Raw genomic sequence first — 25,618 nt, 5'->3', positions numbered from 1 at the left:
AAGGAGCATTGGAACAAAGAATTGCTGCTCCAATTCTATGCCACTCTTCATATTCGTGGCTACAACAGGGATCCGAAGACTTGGGTCCTTGAGTGGATGACAGGTAATGTTCATCACGAAGCCAAAGCCTTTGATATCATTGAGCTCACTGGCCTGCCCACTCCAGGAGATCTTTATGAACCTGGTTGTCAGCTTCATAGTGCTGCTATGGAAAGCATTTTTCACAAGCCTGAACCCAACATGACTCAGATGCTTAGCATGATGAAGCCTTTGCCTCCAGATGCTGAATATCCTAAGGAGTTCTTTGTTGAAGACCTTGAGTATCTGCCACACAATATCTATCACATCATAAGGCGAACTCTCTGGCCCATCAAAGGACATTCTCCACATGCAAAGCTGGAAGGTGCAATGAAGACTTTGGTCTTCCATATTCTTCACAGCAAAAACTTCAATGCACAAGACTTCTTCATCCGCCAACTTGCTGCATCCAGATCTGATCTCTTTGGCTTGAAGTTTTACGCCCCATGGATTATGCGTCTGATCAAACTACACTCAGCTGTCACCTATCAGCCCTCTGCTCCCAATCATCGGATTTTTCTGCCTGACGTCGACATGTCAGTTGAAGCCATCTATCCAGAGCCTACCAAGGAGCCCCTTAGTCTTCAGAATGCTGATAAGCAAAGTTTCTCTCAAAACATTGAAGGCGACCCAGCAGTCACTCGTGTTTATCCTCTGGCTGGTACTACCCATGCACCTCATCATGCCCTCACAGAAGCCACTGAAAGCACCATTGCACAATGGCCCAAGAAGCGATCCCGTGTTCTCAATGACCGGGAGCTTCTGGTTGCCCTTCATCAGAAACAGGATAAGCATCATGAATGGCTGAAGCGCCAAATGCAAAGCCTCTTGGTGGACGTAAACAGGATTCGCAACCTTACCACCAAGAATGCCTTTGTCGCCCATGAAACTTGTCGGCGTACATGGAAAGGGCTGACGCTTATGTGTTCTGAAGATGATCTTCAAGAGGATGGTTTCTCTGAACGCTTCAAGTTTGACTCAACACCTCCAAGAAGGACCTTGCTGCGGCGTACTCCGTCTCTTGAAGACTCTGAGTTCTCCTCCTCTGCTGCAACAGTGAATGCACGTGTCATCGATGATGAAGACGATGCTACTTCACCACCTTCGGCGCGAATCACCACTACACCGAGTTCGTCTGCACCGCCAACCAACTCCGACGACCCTGCTGCTTCACCAACTCCTCATGGGAACGAGTAGGTGCTCTATGTATTCAAACACTTTTGGTCCTTACTGACAAAAGGGGGAGAATCATATGAGTTTGATAGTCTTCAAGCGGGTCCATATGGGCGGTGGTTTTATATTTTGCCTAGTGTTTACAACTCTCGTGTTTTGATACATTTGGTTCTTTGAGTTGTAACACTCAAACTCGATGGTCGTCTGCTACTTATTTGCTTTTCTGTGATGCGATGATAAATTCCGCATGTGCGACGATAAATTCCGCACTTAGATCATTTTGTAGACGTCCATTTTTCATTATGCATGTCATTATCTTCACATACTTTTCATGCATGATGAATTGTCATCATAAGTTGAAGAGGATCTCCACAAGTAGAACCTGCCATGTGCATTTGCATACCAAAAGCAAATTACTTATATGCACATCTTCAGGGGGAGCCTTTGCCACTTATGAAGACAATAACCTATCCTTTACAATTTCACATATTTTATTCCCCGTTGAAAACTTCAACTAGTTTGTCATCAATCACCAACAAGGGGGAGATTGTAAGTGCATCTAGTCCCACCCCTAGTTGGTTTTGGAGTATTGACTACAAACCTAGTTGAGGGACTAATGTGTTTGTGAGAATTGCAGGATAACACAGGTAGAAGTGCCTCATTGATTCGGTTTTCCTACCAGAGATGACCCCTAAAAATATATGAAGACATTGAAGTCAAAGGTGGTATGTGAAGACATTCACATTGAAGAATATGACAAGAGAAGACATCACATGAAGACTATGGAGCGCAAAGACTTAGTTCTTTCGTCGTTCTTTTTCTTCTTTGTTGAGTCATAGGAACCACCGTACTATTAAGTGGGGTCCAAGAGAACCAGTTAGAATGACTGAAGTGATGCTTAACCAAAATCCTATGTCTTCGAGTGAAGACTATGAGAGCAAATCTTGTCCAGAGTTGGATAAGTCAGCTTTGCTTGCAGCTCAAGTAAAGTTGCCGTGTGTGTTTGAAATATGACCGTTGGAACACGTGTCAGATCCTTAGTGACCAAGGGTCATTTCGGACAAATCAGGTCGGGTTGCCTAGTGGCTATAAATAGCCCACCCCCTACAACCATAAACGGTTGGCTGCTCAGAGTTAGTACACGGCTTTTGTCGTTTGAGAGCAACCCACCTCGAAGCCTTTGAGAGAGAATTCCTTGCGAGGATAAAGCCCTAAACACCCAGAGCCAAAGAGTGTTAGGCATCACTTAAGTCTTCCTGTCTGTGTGATCTGAAGACTTATTACACTTGAGGACTATGAATCCTCCAGCCGGTTAGGCGTCGCGTTCTGAGCATCCAAGAGTCATTGTGGATCGCCGGTGAACGAAGTCTGTGAAGGTTTGGAAGTCTACCTTGAAGACTTACCAGAGTGATTGGGCGAGGACTGGGTGTCCTTAGCTCAAGGGGAATAAGGTGAAGACGAGGTCTTCTGAGTTGAATCTCAGCCTCCCTAACCAGACGTACAGTTGTCACAGCAACTGGAACTGGTCCAACAAATCATTGTATTCAACAAGTCACTGGTTTCATCCTTCCCTTCCCTTTACTTACTGTTGGTCCTTGTGAAGTCATTGTATGATTGCTTTATCTTTTGTCTTCACTGAGTGACTGCTTGTTTTGATTGGCTTCACAATATCTTCCTACCTGATCTTTACTGCCTAGCTACTATTAGTCATTGTGCTTTCACTCCATTGAATACTTGACTATGGTTTGCCTAGTGTAGTCTACCTTCCGCTGCATGGTAATAGGTTTATTTCTATCGTTTGTCTTCGAAACTTCCAGGTTTTGAAGACTTTCATAAAAATCGCCTATTCACCCCTCCCCCCCCCTCTAGTCGATCACTAGCACTTTCAGGGTCGCCGCCGTTCTCTGGACCGATTTAGGTTGATGCAGCGGCCAAGGTCGACGAAGACGAGGTGCTCTGCGATGGCGGCGGAGCTCGGGCAGCAGTAGGGTTGCGAGAGGAAGAAGACGAAGAGAGGGAAGAATGAGAAAAGACCAGGTCGTGCCTATTTATAAGGGGATAAGTGAACAGGCAGGCGCGAAAATCGAGGAAGACCCAAATAATGATTATCCAACTAAACAGACACCTCGATTCTTGGAAGACATTTAAGGATAAAGATCCGTTGAAGATGACGTCATAGCAGGCTTTCATGTTTTCAGAAGATGGCGTCATGGCGGGTTACAGAGTTTTTACAGAGAGAGGAAGATGGATTTCCTTTAAGTATTGAAGATTGACAAATAACAAAGTTCAAGTCAACCTGGGGCCTAATGTTGGGAATATAGCTACAAGGTAAGACCCGCCCAAGAGGGGCCGGGTCAACCCCAATGGCGGGTTACAAAAGAAGCCCAGTAATATTCAAGGTGATAGTTTATTAAGACTTGTAGAAGGCCTAAGCCCAGAGGCGGCTTAAGGCCCAATATTGTAGACCGCCGTATGTAAAGAAAGGCATATAAAAGAAGTCACCAAGCCGGACACGTTTTATGAGCCGGCCGGGACTCTTTAGGCCGCCAGGCGTCAACCATGTATATAAGGGGACGACCCGGCGGCGGCTTAGGACAAGAAACAATAACTCGAAGCTAGGCAAAGCGGATTCGCTCCCTGGTCATCGAAACCCCGGCAATTCCAACACAACTAGACATAGGCTTTTACCTTCGTCGTATGGGGCCTAACTAGTATAAACCTCTCGTGTCCTTTGTCCTGATTAACCCCTTTAAGCTTCCTAGTTGCGATGGCCCTACGACTAAGTCCTTTTGCTAGGACATCTGCCGTGACAATTCCACGACACTTTGTGTGCTACCAAACATCACAATGTAACTGGGTGATTATAAAGGTGCTCTACAGGTATCTCCGATGGTGTTTGTTGAGTTGGCATGGATCAAGATTTGGATTTTTCACTCCGATTGTCGGAGAGGTATCTCTGGGCCCTCTCGGTAATGTACATCACAATAAGCCTTGCAAGCAATGTAGCTAATGAGTTAGTTACGGGATGTAGCATTATGGAATGAGTAAAGAGACTTTCTGTTAACGAGATTGAACTAGGTTTTGAGATACCGACGATCGAATCTCGGGAAAGTAACATACCGATGACAAAGGGAACAACGTATACCGTTATGCGGTTTAACCGATAAAGATCTTCGTAGAATATGTAGGAGCCAATATGAGCATCCAGGTTCCGCTATTGGTTATTGACCGGAGACATGTCTCGGTCATGTCTACATAGTTCTCGAACCTGTAGGGTCCGCATGCTTAACGTTCGGTGACGATCAGTATTACGATTTTATGTGTTTTGATGTACCGAAGGTAGTTCAGAGTCCCGGATTTGATCACGGACATGATGAGGAGTCTCGGAATGGTCGAGACGTAAAGATCGGTATATTGGAAGCCTATATTTGGACATCAGAATGGTTCCGCGTACTTCAGGCATTTTTTCGGAGTACCGGGAGGTTACCGGAACCCCCCCCCCCCCCCCCGGAGTATATGGGCCTTATTGGGCCTTAGTGGAATAGAGGAGAGGGAAGGGAAAAGAGGGAGGCACGCCCCAAGCCCAATCCGAATTGGGAGGGGGGTCGGCCCCCCTTTCCTTCCTCCCTCTCTCCTCCTTCCTTCCTCTCCTACTCCTACTTGGAAGGGGGGTCCTACTCCCGGAAGGAGTAGGACTCCCCTAGGGCGCGCCATAGAGAGGGCCGGCCCTCCCCCTCCTCCACTCATTTATATACGGGGGAGGGGGGCACCCCATAGACACACAAGTTGATCATTGATCTTTTAGCCGTGTGCGGTGCCCCCCTCCAACATAATCCACCTCGGTTATATTGTAGCGGTGCTTAGGCGAAGCCCTATTCCGGTAGCATCATCATCACCGTCATCACGCCGTCATGCTGACGAAACTCTCCCACTAAGCTCTACTGGATCGTGAGTTCACGGGACATCACCGAGTTGAACGTGTGCAGATCACGGAGGTGTCGTACGTTCGGTGCTAGATTGGTCGATCGTGAAGACGTACGACTACATCAACCGTGTTGTCATAACGCTTCCGCTTATGGTCTACGAGGGTACGTAGACGATACTCTCCCCTCTCGTTGCTATGAATCACCATGATCTTGTGTGTGCGTAGGAATTTTTTTGAAATTACTGCGTTCCCCAACAGGTCGTACAGTTAAATTCAGATTCGCTTTGTTGTAGCAATGAACGAGATTATTGGAGACACCGTTGTTATCATTATGAACATATTTTATTTCTTACATTGTTGTGAAGCAAAAATAATATTTCTTTGCCGCACATACCCATGTTGAAAATCTTGGCTCCGTCACTGGTACATTCACCTGTATGAACACACACACTCCCTACCCCTATGAGCACCTCCGAGAGACCGAGCTGACCTATCATCTTGAGATTGACGAAGTCATCACAAATGCCTCGTAGTCGACGTGAACGTCTCGTCTCACTGAGCGTGCATCGTCGGAAATCCTAAAATAAATCCAGGAAAATTCAAGCACCAGGACTTGAACCTAGTGGGTAGGGCATACCACTGTCCTCCTAACCATCCAACCACAGGCTAGTTCGCTTTAGGGGGCATGTTTGAGTATTCTACCTTTTTCAAAAAAATGATAATTGTGGTGTTGGCTATTAAGAGCAACTCCAACAAAGAAATCTTCGAGAAAACTGCTTTTTGGCCTTCCCGTAAAAAATAGATATTTTTTGGAAGCAACTTTTGTCAGTTTTCCTAAATTTCTTCACCTAAATCCATTTTTATTTATTTTAATTACACAAAAAATAGATAATGCCTAGGACCTGCTAGTCAGTAACAGACGTGACCATAGGTAATGCGGTGGCCACTAATGAGGGGTGGTGCGCGTGAGGCGGCGTGGCGGCGCGGGCGACGACCACCCAAAATGCGTTCACAATTGTCCTGTCTCTGTTTTATAGCATGCACATGCATTGTACTACTATAATTATGCAAGCATGTGGCACCTGCTGATCATGCACAGACTCTAATTGATATTGTGATTCTACCAACAACTTAACCGGCATTGTGATTATACCAAGAACACCATAAACGGTGTGATTCTACCAAGAACACCATAAAACAACATTGTATTCTACCAAGAACACCATAAACAACATAGTGATTCTACCAAGAACACCCTAACTACCAATCTAGCATTGTTGTGGTAGGAATAACAACTTAGTCAATGCAGGGCGGTAGCATGAACACCCTAAGTAGTAGCAAGAAAACCCTAACTACCAATCTAGCATTGTTGTGATTCACCCACAATCGATTGGATTCGAATCGAGTTGAATCGAATTGCATCCAATCCAGTGCACTCGAGTCCAGCCGATTCGAAACTAGGCAAAAAAAAACTAACTATTACCACGGGGAACAAATCAATTACCGAAGCAGTTGCTGGTGAAGGGAACGTCGGTCGTGGATCAAACCCTGGCGGGAACAGGGGTCCGGCCGACGTCGATCCGAGGGCCCTCATTTCAGTGGTGCTCCTTATGACACGCGCGATGGAGGAAAAGGGCGCCCTGGTCGATGCTCCAGCCGCGCTCCCCTCGCCTTGCCCTGGAGCAAGGGGAAACCCTGATACGTCTCCGTCGTATCTACTTTTCCAAACACTTTTGCCCTTGTTTTGGACTCTAACTTGCATGATTTGAATGGAACTAACCCGGACTGACGTTGTTTTCAGCAGAATTGCCATGGTGTTATTTTTGTACAGAAATAAAAGTTCTCGGAATGACCTAAAAATCAACGGAGAATTATTTTGGAATATATAAAAATACTAGAAGAAAGATCCACGTCAGGGGACCCACACCCTATCCACGAGGGTGGGGGCACGCCCTACCCCCTGGGCGCGCCCCCCTGCCTCGTGGGCCCCCTGATGCTCCACCGACCTCAACCTTGACTCCATATATTCACTTTCGGGGAGAAAAAAATCAGAGAGAAGGATTCATCGCGTTTTACGATATGGAGCCGCCGCCAAGCCCTAAACTCTCTCGGGAGGGCTGATCTAGAGTCCGTTCGGGGCTCCGGAGAGGGGAATCCGTCGCCATCATCATCATCAATCTTCCTCCATCACCAATTTCATGATGCTCACCGCCGTGCGTGAGTAATTCCATCGTAGGCTTGCTGGACGGTGATGGGTTGGATGAGATTTATCATGTAATCGAGTTAGTTTTGTTAGGGTTTGATCCCTAGTATCCACTATGTTCTGAGATTGATGTTGCTATGACTTTGCTATGCTTAATGCTTATCACTAGGGCCCGAGTGCCATGACTTTAGATCTGAACCAACTATGTTTTCATCAATATATGAGAGTTCTTGATCCTATCTTGCAAGTCTATAGTCACCTATTATGTGTTATGATCCGTTAACCCCGAAGTGACAATAATCGGGATACTTACCGGGGATGACCGTAGTTTGAGGAGTTCATGTATTCACTATGTGTTAATGCTTTGGTCTGGTACTCTATTAAAAGGAGGCCTTAATATCCCTTAGTTTCCATTAGGACACCGCTGCCACGGGAGGGTAGGACAAAAGATGGCATGTAAGTTCTTTTCCATAAGCACGTATGACTATATTCGGAATACATGCCTACATTACATTGATGAATTGGAGCTAGTTCTGTGTCACCCTAGGTTATGACTGTTACATGATCGATCGCATCCGGCATAATTCTCCATCACCGATCCAATGCCTATGAGCTTTTCATATATTGTTCTTCCCTTATTTAGTTTTCTGCTTCTACTGTTACAATCACTAGAAAACCCAAAAATATTACTTTTGCTACAGTTACCTTTTGCCACCGTTACCACTACTATCATATTACTTTGCTACTAAATACCTTGCTGCAGATATTAAGTTTCCAGGTGTGGTTGAATTGACAACTCAGCTGCTAATACTTGAGAATATTCTTTGGCTCCCCTTGTGTCGAATCAATAAATTTAGGTTTAATACTCTACCCTCGAAAACTGTTGTGATCCCCTATTGTCGGTGTCAAAACCGGCGGATCTCGGGTAGGGGGTCCCGAACTATGCGTCTAGGCCGGATGGTAACAGGAGGCAAGGGACACGAAGTTTTACCCAGGTTCGGGCCCTCTCGATGGAGGTAAAACCCTACATCCTGCTTGATTAATATTGATGATATGGGTAGTACAAGAGTAGATCTACCACGAGATCGGAGAGGCTAAACCCTAGAAGCTAGCCTATGGTATGAGTGTTGTTCTGTATGTTGTCCTACGGACTAAAACCCTCCGGTTTATATAGACACCGGATAGGGTTAGGGTTACACAAAGTCGGTTACAATGGTAGGAGATCTACATATCCGTATCGCCAAGCTTGCCTTCCACACCAAGGAAAGTCCCTTCCGGACACGGGACAAAGTCTTCAATCTTGTATCTTCATAGTCCAGGAGTTCGGCTGAAGGTATAGTCCGGCCATCCGGACACCCCCTAATCCAGGACTCCCTCAGTAGCCCCTGAACCAGGCTTCAATGACGATGAGTCCGGCGCGCAGATTGTCTTCGGCATTGCAAGGCGGGTTCTCCTCCAAATTCCGTGTACCTGTTGAATAAAGTCCGGTTTCTTGTAAATGTTGCGCTCCTCGGCTTCTACGCCCAATAATGGTCGTCTCCCATGTGTCAAACGAATATGAAAAGTCTGAGTGTTTTTACATCCACACCCCTAGCCGCGTAAATGAGCCGCCCATTTAAGGGGACGAGGATTTAGATCCAAACCACACCTTCTCCCCTTCGCGAGTGTTCATCAGAGCGCATCCGACAAAGGTCCATACCACCATGGCCAGCCGTCGCAACTCCTCCTCTCGCCCTTCTAGCCCTCAGCCTGGATATTGGGAGAGATGCTCCATCCCGCATAGCGAGCTAGTGACGCTCCAGACCAAGGTATTTCTCCCCCCGGCCTATATGGTCCCGGTTCGAGCCGGTCTTGCCATCTATAATGGCGGAGAGCAAGCGGAGAGTGCCCCTAATCCCTCCAAAGGAGAGCGGGTGTGCCTCGTCCCTTATTTAATAAGAGGGCTCGGATTTCCAATCCATCCATTTCTCCGGGGGCTCCTGGAGTTCTATGGCCTCCAGCTACACAATCTCACGCCTGCCTCCGTATTGCATATCGCGGGCTTAGTAGCCCTCTGCGAGCTGTTCTTGGGTGTTGAGGCTCATTTCGGGCTGTGGAAAGAGCTATTCTGCCTCATGCCCCGTTCTAAGAAGGGGTCAATATATCAAGTGGGCGGAGCCGAAGTGTGGCGCATCGCCGGGACCGGATATCTATCCGGAACCCCAAAGAAGGCGTCCGAGGACTGGCCTTCGGAATGGTTTTACATAGAGGACGTCCCGCTGCCGGATCCTGTCCAGATCGGCCTCCCTGAGTTCGACAGTGCCCCAGTAAAGAAGCGCCTAAGTTAGCGTCCACGGAGCCCTCAGAGGGAAAGTGACAAGGACATTATTTACCTGATGGGCCGGATAAGATTGCTAGCTCATTCTGGACTGACCATGATCGGGGTCATGACCGCATGCATCATCCGAGGGGTGCAGCCACTACAGTATAGAGGCCACCCCATGTGGGACTTCAACGGGGAGGACGTCGCCACCCGCTACGGCCGTAAGGGGCCGGATTCGGCTGCGGCTCTAGCAAAGACCTTGTCCGCTTTGTACAAGGGAGAAGAGGAGGATTTTCTCCGCGTCGACCCGAAGGGTGGATTTTCTATGTACAATCCTCCAAGCTGGGTAAGTGGTCGCATCTTTCCCATCCGTTTTATATCCCCATCGTTAAATATTCAGTCTAGCGACTTCAACGCAGGAAATGCGCTAGGCTGTTAAAGAAATAAACAGCCCTCCTCCATAACCCGAGGACCCAGGACGGTCCCTCGACCCGGCCTCTCAAGAGGATCCGGACGTATCTGTGGAGCTGGTTGATGGAGTGTTCCATCAATTGAGCAAGGACAACGCCTTGGTGGCCATTACGGACGATTACCCAGGGCTAATCCCGGCCTCCCAGGTAACTGCGATCGAAGTCCCAGTACCCCGAATAGGGGTCCGCCCTCTCGTGTTTTTAGTTTCCTGATTACAACCAAACTTTGCAGGGGAGGTTTCTGAGACAGGAGGCCGAACCTGCGGCGACAAGCCGACGAGGGGCCGCAGGGCCCCGTGGGCAGAAAAGAGGTGCAGTCCGGACCGAGGCGTCAGCGCAAAGGTATGGCGCGCCTCCTTATCCCAGGGATTATACCTTTAAGGCATATTAACACTCGTGCTCTCTTCAGGACAAAGAGACCTCGCCGGACTATATTCGGAGAGGCTGCCAATCGCGCCTCCACCAGCCAGGCTCCAAAGCCTGGTCCGGAGGCGGAGGCGAACACAAGGCGCGCATCGGACGCTCCTCCGACGGAGGATGTGGACAGGTTGTCTGCCACCAACTCTGAGGTGGAGAGTGCCATGAACCACAGGCGTCGCCGGACAATTTTTCGCGACGCTTGTTTCTCCCAAGAGGCATTAGATGCCTTCAAGTCAGGAGATGCGTACCTCCGTGCCGCTCAAAATGGTCTAACCAGAGCCACGAAGCAATATGTAAAAGACATACGGGTAAGAAAATTTTGGTAATTATATATATATATACCAGTAGCCCCCAAGACTTGAAACAGTTAGAATAACTGATCTAAGGATCATATGTTATGCAGGTTCTTACAGAAAAGAATTCCCTACTGTCCCAGGAGCTGGAAGAGTGCAAAGCCCAACTTGAGGCCGCACTAGCCGCGGCAGGGGAGCCCAAGGAGACCCCCTCTGGTAATATACACTTCGAAAGATAAGTATTTTGCGAAGCACGGCATGGGTACGAATCTGACAAATGAAATTGCAGATGGTGCCGGATTGAATCCGGAAAGGCAACACCTCCTACGCCAGCTGAAGGCTGGTGAGAAGGTGCTGACAAAGGTGAGGCGGGAGAAGAACAATCTCCAAGATGCCAACACCAAGCTGGGCGTCGAGCTGAAAGATGTTCGTGCCCAGCTGTCAGACTCCGTTAAGGAGAATCAGCGGCTTCGGCGCGGCATAATTAGTAAGTGCTTGAACGAACCTTTGGAGAAAAAAAAGTTCGGCGGGGAAGTCGACTAACAGAGTAATGTCTGTAGGTGTGCTAACAGGTCGTCCTGCAGAGGAGATGCCCGGTTCTACGGGTGACCTTCTTCCCGAGCTCTCGCAACTGCTCGAGCGAGTTCGGAAGGCGATGTGAGGCGTTGCCCAGGCCCTATGGCCATCCATCTCCGTGCCCGAAGGTCTTGGAGAGCTTGCGGAGAAGCTAAAGGGAGCACGGCGGCGCTTCCGATTGTGGAAGATATCGGCCTGCCGTCAAGGCGCTAGGGAGGCCTGGGCCATGGTGAAGACGTGGTACACAAAGGCTGACCCCAACCACATGGCCGAGGTCGGTCCTGTGGGGGCCGATGGGAAGGAGATCCCTGTAAGCTTAGTATACGGCCAAGTAGAATTGGCCGCAAAGTATTCCCAGTAGAACTGTAAACTAGACAGCCTGTTGGATGGTATTGAAGAGGAATACAATCAGTCAGAATGACTATGTAATTTAATTGACATTTATAATGCCTTCTAGCCGGATTGTAGATCATTTGTCATGGCCGACCTTTTCGCATCAGCATCGGGACCTGACGGTACGGAGTGTGTCCGAATTCCCATGCGGTTATATAAGAACCGAGGAATGCATGGAGACCAGGCATAGGGGTCATTAGTGCGTGAACAGACAAGTGCCCGACTAGTTATGTTATATTACATGGTTAGTAAGAAACATCTTCCAGGGAGAATAGTTCCGTTAGGGGTTCCTTTCCCTGGGAGGCATGCCCTAAAGTGCATGCCCATTCTGCGAAAAAGACACAGAAAAAAGCATCTGGGGAGCATAAATAAATAAGTAAAAAGATCATCTTTTAGGTCACCGACCGAATATTCCCTTAAGAATGCTAGCTTTCGGCTTCACCCAGTCTGAGGTACACATCCGGCTGATCCGGCAGTAACAATCGCAGAGGTGCTCCCTTTACCGCCTAGCCGAATAATCGGGAACGTAGGGGTAAGCACAGGAGCCAAGCAACCCAGCTTGGCCAAAACTTAAGTCATATCGATGCATATAATGGTGAAATAAAAGGTACATGCGGAAGTGTCACACATGTGTTGGGCATGAAGCCCGTATAAATAAGCTTCTGGTAAAAGAAGCCCCAGGTTTAATGAGTGCGAATAGCACGTCATTTGATGAGCCTTTAAAGGCTATAAGAGAAAGGAAGGGGAGAAGGAGAGAAACGTAAGACAGACAGTATATAAAAAATGGACAGAGGAAGGAGACGAACACAGAGTCTGGCGCTAGGCATAGAATCTTCGGAGACGGGCTGCGTTCCATGGGTTCGGCTCGAGTCGGTTATCCGATACATCTCGCAGGCGGTACGCTCCACCAGTCAGGACTTGGTCAATTATGAAGGGACCTTCCCACTTGGGCTTGAGTTTGTCCTTTTTCTTGTCCGGCAGGCGTAGAACTAATTCGCCAACGTTGTAATTTTTGGCCCATACTTCTCTGCTTTGGTATCTTCGAGCCTGCTGTTGATAGAATGTGGAACGGGCTTTTGCCACGTCACGCTCCTCCTCCAATGCGTCCAAACTGTCCTGCCGATCGAGTTCGGCTTCTCTTTCTTTGTACATGCGCACTTGAGGTGAGTCATGAATTATGTCGCAAGGCAGGACTACCTCTGCGCCGTACACCATAAAGAATGGTGTGTATCTGGTGGTGCGATTCGGCGTGGTCCGCAGCCCCCAGAGTACGGAGTCGAGCTCCTCTACCCAGTGCGTGTTAGATTCCTTGAGGGACCGCACTAATCTGGGTTTGATGCCGCTCATGATAAGACCATTTCCACATTCGACCTGACCGTTAGTTTGTGGGTGATAGACGGAAGCATAATCGAGCTTGATGCCCATGTTTTTGCACCAGAGTTTTACCTCGTCGGCCATAAAGTTCGTGCCGTTATCAGTAATGATGCTGTGGGGGACGCCGTAGGGGTGTACAACCCCGGATATAAAGTCTATCACCGGTCCGGATTTGGCCGTCTTAATAGGCTCGGCTTCTATCCATTTGGTAAACTTATCCACCATGACCAGTAAGTATTTTTGCTTGTGGGTTCCGCCTTTAAGGGGTCCAACCATGTCAAGCCCCCAGACCGCGAAGGGCCAAGTGATGGGGATAGTTTGGAGGGCGGTGGGTGGCATATGGCTTTGGTTTGCAAAGATCTGGCAACCGGCGCATCGTTGGACTAGGTCCTGGGCCTCTGCCCGGGCCGTCGGCCAATAAAAGCCTGTGCGGAAGGCCTTGCTTACAAGGGACCAAGCTGCAGCATGATGACCGCTGATTCCGGCATGAATTTCAGCCAGGAGGTTCCGCCCTTCCTCTTTGGAGATGCACCTTTGAAGGACTCCGGTAGTGCTTTTCTTATAAAGCTCTCCCTCGTGAACTTTGTAGGCTTTGGATCGCCGCACTATGCAGCATGCCTCGTTTTGGTCCTCGGGGAGTTCCTGCCTAGTAAGGTAGGCGAGAAATGGTTCTGTCCATGGGGCGATGACGGCCATTATTACGTGGGCTGAAGGTGTTATTTCATTGGCAGAGCCTCCGATTGTGTCAGAATGTTCGGTGTCGGGCAGTGCGGTTGGGTCTGGGCTATTATTGTTTGGTTCCCCTTCCCATACTACGGATGGCTTGAATAACCTTTCCAAGAAGATGTTGGGGGGACTACATCGCGTTTTGCGCCGATGCGTGCCAGGACATCTGCCGCCTGATTATTTTCCCGGGCTATATGGTGAAATTCAAGCCCTTCGAACCGAGCTGACATTTTTAGGACGGCGTTGCGGTAAGCTGCCATTTTTGGATCCTTGGCATCGAAGTCTCCATTTATTTGGGATATTGCGAGGTTCGAGTCCCCGCGCACCTCTAGGCGTTGAATGCCCATGGATACTGCCATCCGGAGACCATGTAAAAGGGCCTCATATTCGGCTGCATTGTTGGAGTCTGTGTACATAATCTGGAGTACGTATTGAACTGTGTCTCTTGTGGGGGACGTCAAAACGACGCCAGCCCCTAGTCCGGCCAACATCTTGGAGCCGTCGAAATGCATGATCCAATTTGAATATGTGTCGTACTCTCTAGGGAGTTCGGCCTCCGTCCATTCTGCGACGAAGTCGGCCAAAACTTGCGACTTGATGGCTCATCGTGGCTTGTAAGTTATGTCGAACGGGAGGAGCTCAATGGCCCATTTTGCAATCCGGCCCATTGCGTCACGGTTGTTTATAATATCGTTAAGTGGTACTTCTGAGGCTACTGTTATTGAACACTCTTGAAAGTAGTGTCGTAGCTTCCGGGATGCCACGAATACCGCGTAAGCAATCTTTTCATAATGCGGGTACCGTGATTTGCATGGAGTGAGGACAGTGGACACATAATAGACCGGCTTTTGAAGGGGGAATTTGTGTCCGTCCGTTTCTCGTTCGACGACGAGCACTGCGCTTACAACCTGATGTGTTGCTGCAATGTACAATAGCATTGGTTCGCCAATGTTTGGCGCGGCCAGGACTGGGTTTGTTGCCAATATGGCTTTCATTTCATCGAGTCCGGCCGTGGCTGCATCTGTCCATTCGAAGTGTTCGGTGCGCCGAAGGAGGCGGTAAAAGGGGAGGGCCTTTTCTCCCAAGCGGGAGATAAAGCGGCTTAGAGCCGCCACGCATCCGGTTAACTTTTGTATTTGTTTGACGTCTTTTGGGATATCCAATTGTGACAGAGCTCGGATCTTGGCTGGATTTGCTTCAATTCCTCTACCGGATACAATGAAGCCCAAGAGCTTTCCGGCTGGAACGCCGAAAATGCATTTTTCCGGGTTGAGCTTGATGTCGTATGTTCGGAGGTTATCAAATGTGAGCCTCAAGTCGTCTACTAGAGATTCGACATGTCTTGTTTTGACGACCACATCATCTACATATGCCTCCACTATTTTGCCAATCTGGTTTGCCAGACATGTTTGAATCATGCGCTGATATGTTGCGCCGGCGTTTTTGAGCCCGAAGGGCATTGTGTTGAAGCAGAATGGGCCGTATGGTGTGATAAATGCCGTTGCGGCTTGGTCTGATTCTGCCATCTTGATTTGATGGTAGCCGGAATATGCGTCGAGGAAACACAACGAATTGTGTCCTGCGGTAGCGTCGATAATTTGATTGATGCGGGGGGAGGGGGAAGGGATCCTTTGGGCAAGCCTTGTTAAGGTCTTTAAAATCAATGCACAGGTGCCAAGATTTGTCCTTCTTTGGTACCATCACCAGGTTTGCTAGCCAGTCCGGATGTTTTATATCTCTGATGAATCCGGCCTCCAATAGCTTTGCTAGCTCCTCTCCCATGGCCTGTCTCTTCGGTTCGGAAAAACACCAAAGAGCTTGTTTGACAGGTTTGAATCCTTTTGGGATATTTAAGCTATGCTCGGCCAGCCTGCGTGGGATTCCTGGCATGTCTGTAGGGTGCCAGGCGAAAATGTCCCAGTTCTCTCGTAGGAACTCTCGCAGTGCGGCGTCTACATCAGGGTTTAACTGTGCCCCGATGGAAGCTGTTTTATTGGGGTCCGTTGGATGGACCTGGAATTTGACTATTTCGTCCGCCGGTTTAAAGGAGGTGGACTTGGATCTTTTGTCGAGTACCACATCATCCCTATTCACCGTAGAGCGCAGCGCAGTCAGTTCCTCAGCCGCTAGGGCTTCGGATAGTGCCTCAAGGGCCGGTGCGGCTGTCTTGTTTTCGGCGCGGAGTTCTATGTCCGGATCACTAGCGAGAGTGATAATCCCGTTAGGCCCGGGCATCTTGAGCTTCATGTACCCGTAATGGGGTATTGCTTGGAAGATTGTAAACGCTTCCCGCCCTAGCAGAGCGTGATAACCGCTGCTGAACGGAGCCACATGGAACGTGACCTCTTCGGATCTGTAATTATCTGGCGTGCCGAACACCACATCTAGTGTGATTTTTCCTGTACAGCACGCTTCCCGACTGGGGATTATTCCTCTAAAAGTTGTGCTGCTTCGCTCAATGCGGTTCCAGTCTATTTCCATTTTTTGAAGGGTTTCCTCGTAAATGAGGTTCAATCCGCTGCCGCCGTCCATGAGTACATTGGTAAGACGAAAGTCGTCCACTATTGGACTGAGGACCAATGCGGCTGGTGCTCGGGCTATTCGGAATTTAGGTTCATCACTGGTGTTAAAGGTAATAGCCGTGTCACTCCATGGGTTTATTGTTTCTACTTGGTAGACTTCGGCAAGGCTGCGGAGTGTCCTTTTTCGCATATTATTTGATGCGAAAGTCTCGAAGACTGTTAATACCGTATTGGTGTCTCTGGGGTGGCTTTCTGTGGCCTCCGGAATTAGGAGATCTTCGCCAATTTTGGCCACCTGCCGGAGTATCCAACATGCTCTAAGGCTGTGAGTTGGTGTGGCGTCCTCTGTACTGTGAATTTTACAGGGTCCATTGAGCCATCCTTCCAGTACGGTTCCATGCCCTGTAGAGGGTTTTTGCTTTTTTGTGTTTGACCCGGGTGTCTGGCAATGATGCACCCTTTTATTTCGGACTGGGTTTGTATTCAGGGCCAGATCATCCCAAAATTTTATTTCGGTTTTCCAGGCGCTTTCCATCGCACAGTACTTTCGTACGATGGACGCCAAGTCAGCGAAGCGCGTAATATCACGGCGACTTATGGCGTTGAGGATTCCCTTGTCCGTGCAATTATTGCAGAAGATTGAGATTGCGTCTTCCTCGCGGCAGTCCCTTATCCTGTTCCTAACCAGCAGGAATCTGGCCCAGTAATGATGTACTGTTTCTTTGGGCTCTTGCCTGATTTGGGATAGATCGCTTGTGTTCGGGTGGGTGGGTGGAATTAAATCCGAAGCCTCACCCAATCTGAGGCTCAGAGGCCGAGGAGTTTCCGAACTCGAAAATTTGGATTCCTGGATGTTGTCCAATGAATCCAGCCCGTCGCTTGACTCTAAGTTCAGGTCTTGAGTGATATCCTCCCCTCCGCGGGTATCCGGCTTGGAGGGATCGGGAATCCGGACGTAGCTAGTCCTTAAGATAGATGAAGGGTCGCCGCACTGTCCCTCTACCACGGCAATGTGATGGGTGACTTAGGGAGAGTTAATCTCTCTCAGATCGGGTTTAGGCCCAATCTGGTCGTAATCCGTAGCGACTCCCAGGGCAGCGATGCGATCCAAGAGCTCGTTTATGGAGGAGAGCTCCATTGGATCTAACTGCTCGGCAAGTTCAGAGCTGACATGAAGATTGTTTTCGATGGCTCGAGAGGTCATCGTCGGCGTAGAAGCCGAATAGGCGGTCATAAGAAAACCACCTAGCCGGAGGGTTTGGCCGACAACCAAAGCTCCCTTAGCAATGGTGCCGTCTTTAAAGACGGGGCGAGGCATCCTTCCTGATGGCGACGACACAGAGGAACTCTCAATGAAAGCACCAATGTCGGTGTCAAAATCGGCGGATCTCGGGTAGGGGGTCCCGAACTGTGCGTCTAGGCCGGATGGTAACAGGAGGCAAGGGACACGAAGTTTTACCCAGGTTCGGGCCCTCTCGATGGAGGTAAAACCCTACATCCTGCTTGATTAATATTGATGATATGGGTAGTACAAGAGTAGATCTACCACGAGATCGGAGAGGCTAAACCCTAGAAGCTAGCCTATGGTATGAGTGTTGTTCTGTATGTTGTCCTACGGACTAAAACCCTCCGGTTTATATAGACACCGGATAGGGTTAGGGTTACACAAAGTCGGTTACAATGGTAGGAGATCTACATATCCGTATCGCCAAGCTTGCCTTCCACGCCAAGGAAAGTCCCTTCCGGACACGGGACAAAGTCTTCAATCTTGTATCTTCATAGTCCAGGAGTCCGGCTGAAGGTATAGTCCGGCCATCCGGACACCCCCTAATCCAGGACTCCCTCACCTATACTTATGGGTTATCAAACCCCCATACGAGGCTAAAAAAACCTACAGGCCACAGCCGGCGGGCTTCCCTCCGCCGATGCACCCCAAATGATTACCTCAAGAGTCGGAGTTAGAGCCGAATTAACCGAAACGACATGCGTCTTCGTGGCTTCGGGGCCCACGTCTTCACGGCTTAGGGGCCTACATGATGCCCGCCATATTTGAAACAGACGTTTTAGTTGGGCGACCCAACCATGGAGGTCCTCGGGTTAAGTGAGTTGGCCCATACTAACCATACTATGAAGAGGCCACGGCTAGGCCACCGATCCTGTTTAGCTATGCCAACTTGATAAGCTTTTGCATTTCACATTTTGTGTTGATGCTCCACGTGTCGGCCCGCTCTTGGCCCAACCCTGAAGAAATAAGTCGTTGCTTGACAATCCGTGTGTTCTTATAAATCGCAAAAGGGATATTTCACTAAAGTCACGCTCCTTCTTCCTTCACTATTCCTCGCATGGCCCTTATCCTCCATTGTTAATGGCCAGAAGCTTTGGATCTGAAGACCCTAGTGATGGTAGATTCAAGGGAGAGCGGTATTAGGGGCCTACGTGATGTTCACCATATTTGAACCAGACGTTTTAGTAGGGCGGCCCGACCATGGAGGTCCTCGGGTTAAGTGAGTTGGCCCATACCGGTCGTACTATGGAAATCCCACAGCTAGCCCGCCGACCCTGTTAGGCTATGACAACTTGATAAGCTTTTTATTTCACATTCTATGTTGATGTTCCACGTGTCGGCCCGCTCTAGGCTAGCCCCCCAAGAAATAAGTCGTTGCTTGACATTCCTCACACGTTCTTATAAATCGCAAAAGGGAGATTTAACCAAAGTCATGCTCCTCCTTCCTTCTCTGTTCCTCGCTCGGCCCTTATCCTCCATTGTTAACAATAAAAGCTTTGGATTTGAAGACCCTAGTGATGCCAGAGTCGAGGGAGAGCGGTATGGTTGCCACCCGCGGGGAGTGACGAGTTCTTCGATGAGAGGTGCTGCAAATCCCCACACCGATATGTCTGCTAGAATAACCACTGCTGACATGGGTGCTGGGAGTTTGGTTAGTTTCTACGACCACCCACCATCATCTGGCGGATCTCGTTACACAGGGATTCTATCCTCCTCGGAGCATTCTGCCATGGCCAGATACGAAGCACGGATTTCATCTTCCTTCTGCCGGAAGGAAGTGATCGAGATTGTGGCAGGGGACAGTGGTCCAGCCAGAGCCCTTTGGAATGGATTCATGCCAAACCCCTCAGTGTCCCAGTTAAAATCTTCTGCTATAGTCTGATAAGTTATTATTTTCTTATGTGCTATACCATAAGAACTGTAGAAAATATTGTAGTTGTATGTCTATGCTGTGATATCAACTTTTCTAAGGCTCATGCCAGTGTGATTCCTGGGCTGGCACGTGCAACACTCCAATGTGTAAATTGGTGTGTGATAACATATCACGTGCTCCCATGCCTCCAATGTTCCCATACTGCCATCATTCAAAAAAACACATTTTAATGTTTCAAAACATTCAAAACAATGTGAATGTTCACAAGACAAGTGTCCACATTCCTTTAAAATGTCGAATCTATATTTGAAATATACACGGAGAAACAAAAAAGAGAAATCAGATGTGAATAGTGTTGTTTTTTGCTTCTGTCTTTCTGTGATACTACTATTCATGCAAATTTTTCTTTGTTTCCCTTCGTATACTTAGAAGTTGGATTTGAAATGTTTAGGAATTGGAGACATATGTCTAGGGAATATTCTTTTATGAAACATTTAAAATTTCTGTTCAGAAGTTTGGAGCATGAAAGCATTTAAGTGTGAGAGCAACTGATATTTTCCTCGCGAATTGGGGGCAAGTGGGCCAAAGATGGGCCCAGATGGCACACACTCGCAGCAGAGGACCTTTGTGAGGGCTCCCAGTCAGACCGGGTTTAAGTCTCTTTACTTAGGACAACTCTTGTCGATCCCCTAAAACTGGTAGAAGAGTGAAAATCCCAGTTTTACTCCTCTAATCGGGATCTAGCCGAACCCCTAAAACCCACAGAGGAGGATAACTTTTCCTTCACCACGTATTCGGCGCCTATATTTACTCCACTATTCAGTGGCTAAGTAAAAAAAATCCCCACCCTCCTCTGTCTCTCCTCCTCCCCAATCCCTGCCACAGGTGACCCTCCCCCACCCCCACCCTGTCGTCCCCTCCTCCCAATGGCAAGATCTCGTGGCCGCCGGTCTGTGCCGCCCATCCGCAACGCGGGCACGTCCTCAAGTCGCCGTCACGATGATGTGGCCCCATACCACCGGCTCGCCCACTTCCCCGACCTCCCCACCCCACGGCAACCACACATGAAGTACTTTGGCGTCCAGCAATAAGCATGGGAGACGTGAGTGGCCGAGATCACCGGTCGCGACACCCACAAGAAGCACGGGATCAACTCCTTCCACGCGGCCGAACTCGCCACCTACGAGTATGACCGGTTGCATGACACCGCTGCCCACCTCAACCTCCCGTGGGGCGAGGCGCCCGACGAGCTCGGCCACCCGCCGCCGGGGGTGGTGAGTGCGGTGGTGGCTAATAAGGACCGGGAGGCGAGGGAGCACATCGCGGCAGAGGCCGCCGAGGAGGAGTACATGGCGGACCTCCGTCGCTAGTACCCCGACGTGGAGGTCATCGTCCTCTCGGACGACGAGGTGGACTGCGGCGCCGACGACGACTTCGACGTTGAAGAATGGCGAAGGATTTTTCCTCGACTGTGACAATGACGGCATAGGGATGGACCCCATGGGTGGTGGGATTTTGCGGGCGCAATGGCTCGCCCTCTATAAGTCCGACGAGTAAGGTTTTTAGTTTGATTATTATGCTTAGGTGATTTTTAATGTAAATTATGTTTGGTTTTAAGTTCAAGTTGATGTTTAGGTTCACACTAGACTATGTTTCGGCGGATGCTTATGTACATTATGTGTCGAACTTCGATTTAGAAGTTCGTTTAAATCGAATCTATGTTGAACTTATGAAAATTTCCTTTTTACTCCGCTAAATTTAGGAGTTCGGCTAGATCAGGCCAAAATTTAGTGGAGTAATATTCCACCAAGTTTACTCTGTCTTTTTGCTCCTCTATTTTTAGGGGATGGGCTAGAGTTGGCCTTAGTGTGGTTGAGTTGTTCAAAAAGAAGAGTGTGCTTGTTGATTTCTTCTGTACTCCATCACGAATGGGAGTACTATGTGAGTTAGGGCATCTCCAAGGCTGGCCTGCAAATGTCTCCGGTATATGTCCGGACGTTCTTCGTGAAGCTGAGGCGGGAGGGAGCCATCCCATACTAATCACAAAGTATTCGGTTGGGAGGAGAAAAGGTAGATAGAGACCATGCATGTGCCTGTCTCCGCCAGTGTGATTGGTAAGTGCATGTCCGGACTCCAGCAAAGCCCCTCACCCCGCCGTTTGTCTCTTGGATACCGGAATCCGTAGTCAGGACTGTTAAGTGGACACATACATGTTTTCATTGGATGACAAGAGTGATCCGAACACTGTGGTTCGGACGAAGTTTGAGGGTCCACCTGGGATGCCCATATTGAACGTGAGCATGGAGTCAGAGACATGGCAGGGGTGGGTTGGAAACGTTTAATGCTCTTAGAGTTTGGTTGTTGATTTCCTTTGCATGTCAATGAGGGAGTTAAACGTGAGCCCATGCTCACAGGCATGGCAGGGGTGATCAACACTTGCGCCGAAACTAGTACTGTCGATCTGTCATAGGTGCATGTGCGCCATTGATGCCCTAGCTCTACGGCCCATTCATTGCGTTGGCTGTTCCATATGCCCCCTCTTCCTGTTTTCCATCGTACTTTGGCGGTTTCGCCGGTATACGGTCACCGTGTGTGCAAGTTGTGAACAATTCCTAAATATAGCAACAATACGAGTATATATAGACGCTCTCAGACTACCCACAGTGAAAGTAAGTCAGTAATATAGATAGTAACATCATACATATATGTTTTTACCCATTATGGCTAGTATCAAGTGATGAGGCATACTACTTGCCTTTGTATCGTTGTATGGTGATAAGCTATACATGGCTCTTGGGACTGTGCAATTCAGGAACGATGACTCTGCCGAAAAAATGCCATGCATGTGCGCCATTGATGTCGTAGCGCATTCATTTCATTGGGTTGGCTGTTCCATACTCCTATGTTCTTGCCATATCCGGTCCCTGTTGAGCATTATTACGGCATCTTTAACGTTGGAACCTCGAAAGCCTCTAAATATCTAGACCGTATGATTTGTTATCCAACGGGGAACATCAAATGTCCATATAGAGTTGTCATGCTCGGGTGACCAAAGTGAGCTCATGACGTACCGTTGATGAATATTGTTCGGTTTAAAATTTCACAAATCGAAGGCAAAAGTGTACTCCCTTCATTCCATAATGTAGAGCTTCCTCTATCCACGTGCTTCAACTTTGACCGTAAATTTAACTACCAAGACCAATTGCGTCGGGAGCAAAAATTATATCAGTGAATTTGTATTCGAAAGAAGTTTTCAATTATATAATTTTTTCTCCCACCACAGTTGGTCTCGTTGGTTAAATTTATGGTCAAAGTTGGTCCTCGAAAAGCGCGGGCGCACTATATTTTGGAATGAAGGGGGTAGTATGTTTGGGGGAGTCCAAACACACTATGGACGAGTCTTGGCCCCATCACTAGCCCATTTTTTCCCTCTCTCTCCCTTCTCTCTCCTCTCTCCATTGGACAAGGGGTGTACTCCCCCCATTCCTAAATATATGTCTTTTTAAAAATTTCAACAAGTGACTCTATATGAAATAAAATGAGTGAATATATATACTCTAAAATATGTCTATATACATCCGTATGTAGTAGTTTATTTGAAATCTTTAAAAAGACATATATTTAGAAACGGAGGGCCTATGCATGGGTTGCATGCCAGCCCCACTATCCTTTCATTTCCTTTTATATATAGAAGACAGGCACCGTGTGTAAGTACAGAATCATTCACAAATCCAGCAAAATACGAGTGTTTGTGATCGATGGCGACGCTGGGGCTAGCAGTAGGCACGTCGACCAAGTTCTCCTGCTTCTTCTTCTCCGACAAGAGCAACGCGGGCTCGGGGAGAGCCACGCGCCTCGGATGGATCCTCTGTCCTGCAAATCCTAGGTGCAGGTATGTGCATCCAAGTGTACACCTCGCGAGCTGTAACTTTGCTCCTAATTAACGTTCCTGTAGTGTCTGCACTAACTAATTAAGTTTGCTGCGGCCAGTTTGGCGAGATGGACCGCGGCCGCGGCGGTGGAGGCCCCGCCGAGGAGCATCGACATGGGGTGCGCGCCGGTGCCGCGGGAGCAGGCGGAGATCGTGCAGTCGCTGAACGGCTGGGTGGCGGAGAACATGCTCCCGCTGCTCAACCCGGTGGAGTCCTCGTGGCAGCCGCACGACTTCATGCCGTGCTCCGCCGCGACGCCCGGCGCGTCGGAGGAGGAGGCTCTGTCCGCCTTCATGGACGGCGTGGCTGCGCTTCGCGCGGGAGCCGCCCGCGTGCCCGACGAGGTCCTGGTCTGCCTGGTGGGCAACATGGTGACGGAGGAGGCGCTCCCGTCGTACCAGAGCATGGGGAACCGCACGGAGGGCATCGCGGACAACACCGGGGCCAGCAGCCTCCCCTGGGCGCAGTGGATCCGCGGCTGGACGGCCGAGGAGAACCGCCACGGCGACCTCCTCAACCGCTACCTCTACCTCTCCGGCCGCGTCGACATGCGCCAGGTCGAGACCACCGTCCACCACCTCCTCCGCAACGGCATGGTACGTACGCGCATAAACACAGTTGCACCGTACGTACTCAGTGCACTACAAACTTGTGCACTGGTTAATTAAAACATCATATATGTTGTTTTGCTATGAAGGAGATGCTGGTGCCCAAGAGCCCGTACCACAGCGTGATCTACGGCGCGTTCCAGGAGCGCGCGACCTTCGTCTCCCACGTGCACACGGCGAGGCTCGCCGGGCAGCACGGCGACCAGGCGCTCGCCAAGATCTGCGGCGTGATTGCCGCCGACGAGAAGAGGCACGAGGCGGGCTACACCAGGGTGTGCGCCAAGCTCTTCGAGCTGGACCCCGACGGCATGGTGCGCGCGCTGGCGCACGTCATGCGCGGCAAGGTCACCATGCCGGGGCTGCTCATGTCCGACGGCCGCGACGCCGCCAGTGGCGAGAACAGCCTGTTCGAGCGGTTCTCCGCCGTGGCGCAGAGTGCCGGCGTGTACACGGCGAGGGACTACGGCGATCTGGTGGAGCACTTCGTGCGCAGGTGGCGGGTGGCGGAGCTCGCCGGACTCTCTGGAGAGGGCCGCCGGGCGCAGGAGTACGTGTGCGGGCTGCCGCCCAAGATCCGGAGGATGGAGGAGCTGGCACACCAAAGGGCGGCCCGTAGCGAGCTCAGGCCGGCCCGCTTCAGTTGGATCTTCGATAGGCACGTCATGGTGGGCTGAAGCATGGGCTTCTTTGCCTTACGTAGGCTACGCATATGTTTGGTTAGATTCCCCTCCGGAGCATTTATGTATTTCCTGTAAACGTTGATCTTATGCAATAAAGCACCATTCAAAATAACCCAGGAGATGAATGACATGTTGAATGCTCCTTACACTCAAAAGGAAGTAAAAACAGTACTCTTCCAAATGTTCCCTACTAAGTCACCGGGTCCGGATGGTTTTCCGGCCCATTTCTTTCAGCGACATTGGTAGATTTGTGGGGATGATGTTACCAAAGCAGTTCTTGACATTATGGAGGGGAAGGAGTCAGCAAAAAGCATCAATGAGACCATCTTGGTGCTGATCCCAAAGGTGAAAATCCCCACTCTGTTATCACAATTCCGGCCTATCGGTCTTTGCAGCGTCCTCTATAAAATTGCTTCAAAAGTAATCTCCAACCGTCTGAAAATTATTTTGCCTGAGATTATTTCTGATGAGCAGTCAGCATTTGTGCCAGGGAGACTCATTACTAATAACATTATGACTGCTTATGAGTGCTTACATTTCATAAAGAGAAACAAGGCCAAGAAACACCAATCATGTGCATAAGTATCTTTCTGGGTAATGTCCGCCTACCGCCCCACACAAAAAAGAAAGTGTTGGAGGGAGGCATCTTTGCTGTACAATTTGTGCGCGATCCATCAGCCATATGAGAAACATCCCATGCACCGTAATGTCTCTCTCTCTCTCTCATTTTCTCTCAGTTATATCTGTCTAGTGTAGGATTGTGAACGTTTGTAGACCCAATCTTT

General features: G+C 49.2%; 1 protein-coding gene across 1 annotated transcript; it reads left to right on the top strand.

Moving 5' to 3' along the window:
- The first annotated feature begins 23,343 nt into the window (after window positions 1-23,343).
- Window positions 23,344-24,945, top strand: LOC125545688 (acyl-[acyl-carrier-protein] desaturase 4, chloroplastic-like). The gene is made up of 3 exons (XM_048709716.1): window positions 23,344-23,505; window positions 23,604-24,141; window positions 24,243-24,945. Exons 1-3 carry the CDS (start codon window positions 23,372-23,374, stop codon window positions 24,825-24,827), a joined length of 1,257 nt encoding a protein of 418 aa, XP_048565673.1. The 5' UTR covers window positions 23,344-23,371; the 3' UTR covers window positions 24,828-24,945.
- The last annotated feature ends 673 nt before the right edge of the window (window positions 24,946-25,618 follow it).

This window comes from Triticum urartu, chromosome 3 (genome assembly GCF_003073215.2).
Source record: "Triticum urartu cultivar G1812 chromosome 3, Tu2.1, whole genome shotgun sequence".
NCBI classification, from domain to species: domain Eukaryota; kingdom Viridiplantae; phylum Streptophyta; class Magnoliopsida; order Poales; family Poaceae; genus Triticum; species Triticum urartu.
This window is presented reverse-complemented; position numbering and strand designations above follow the sequence as displayed.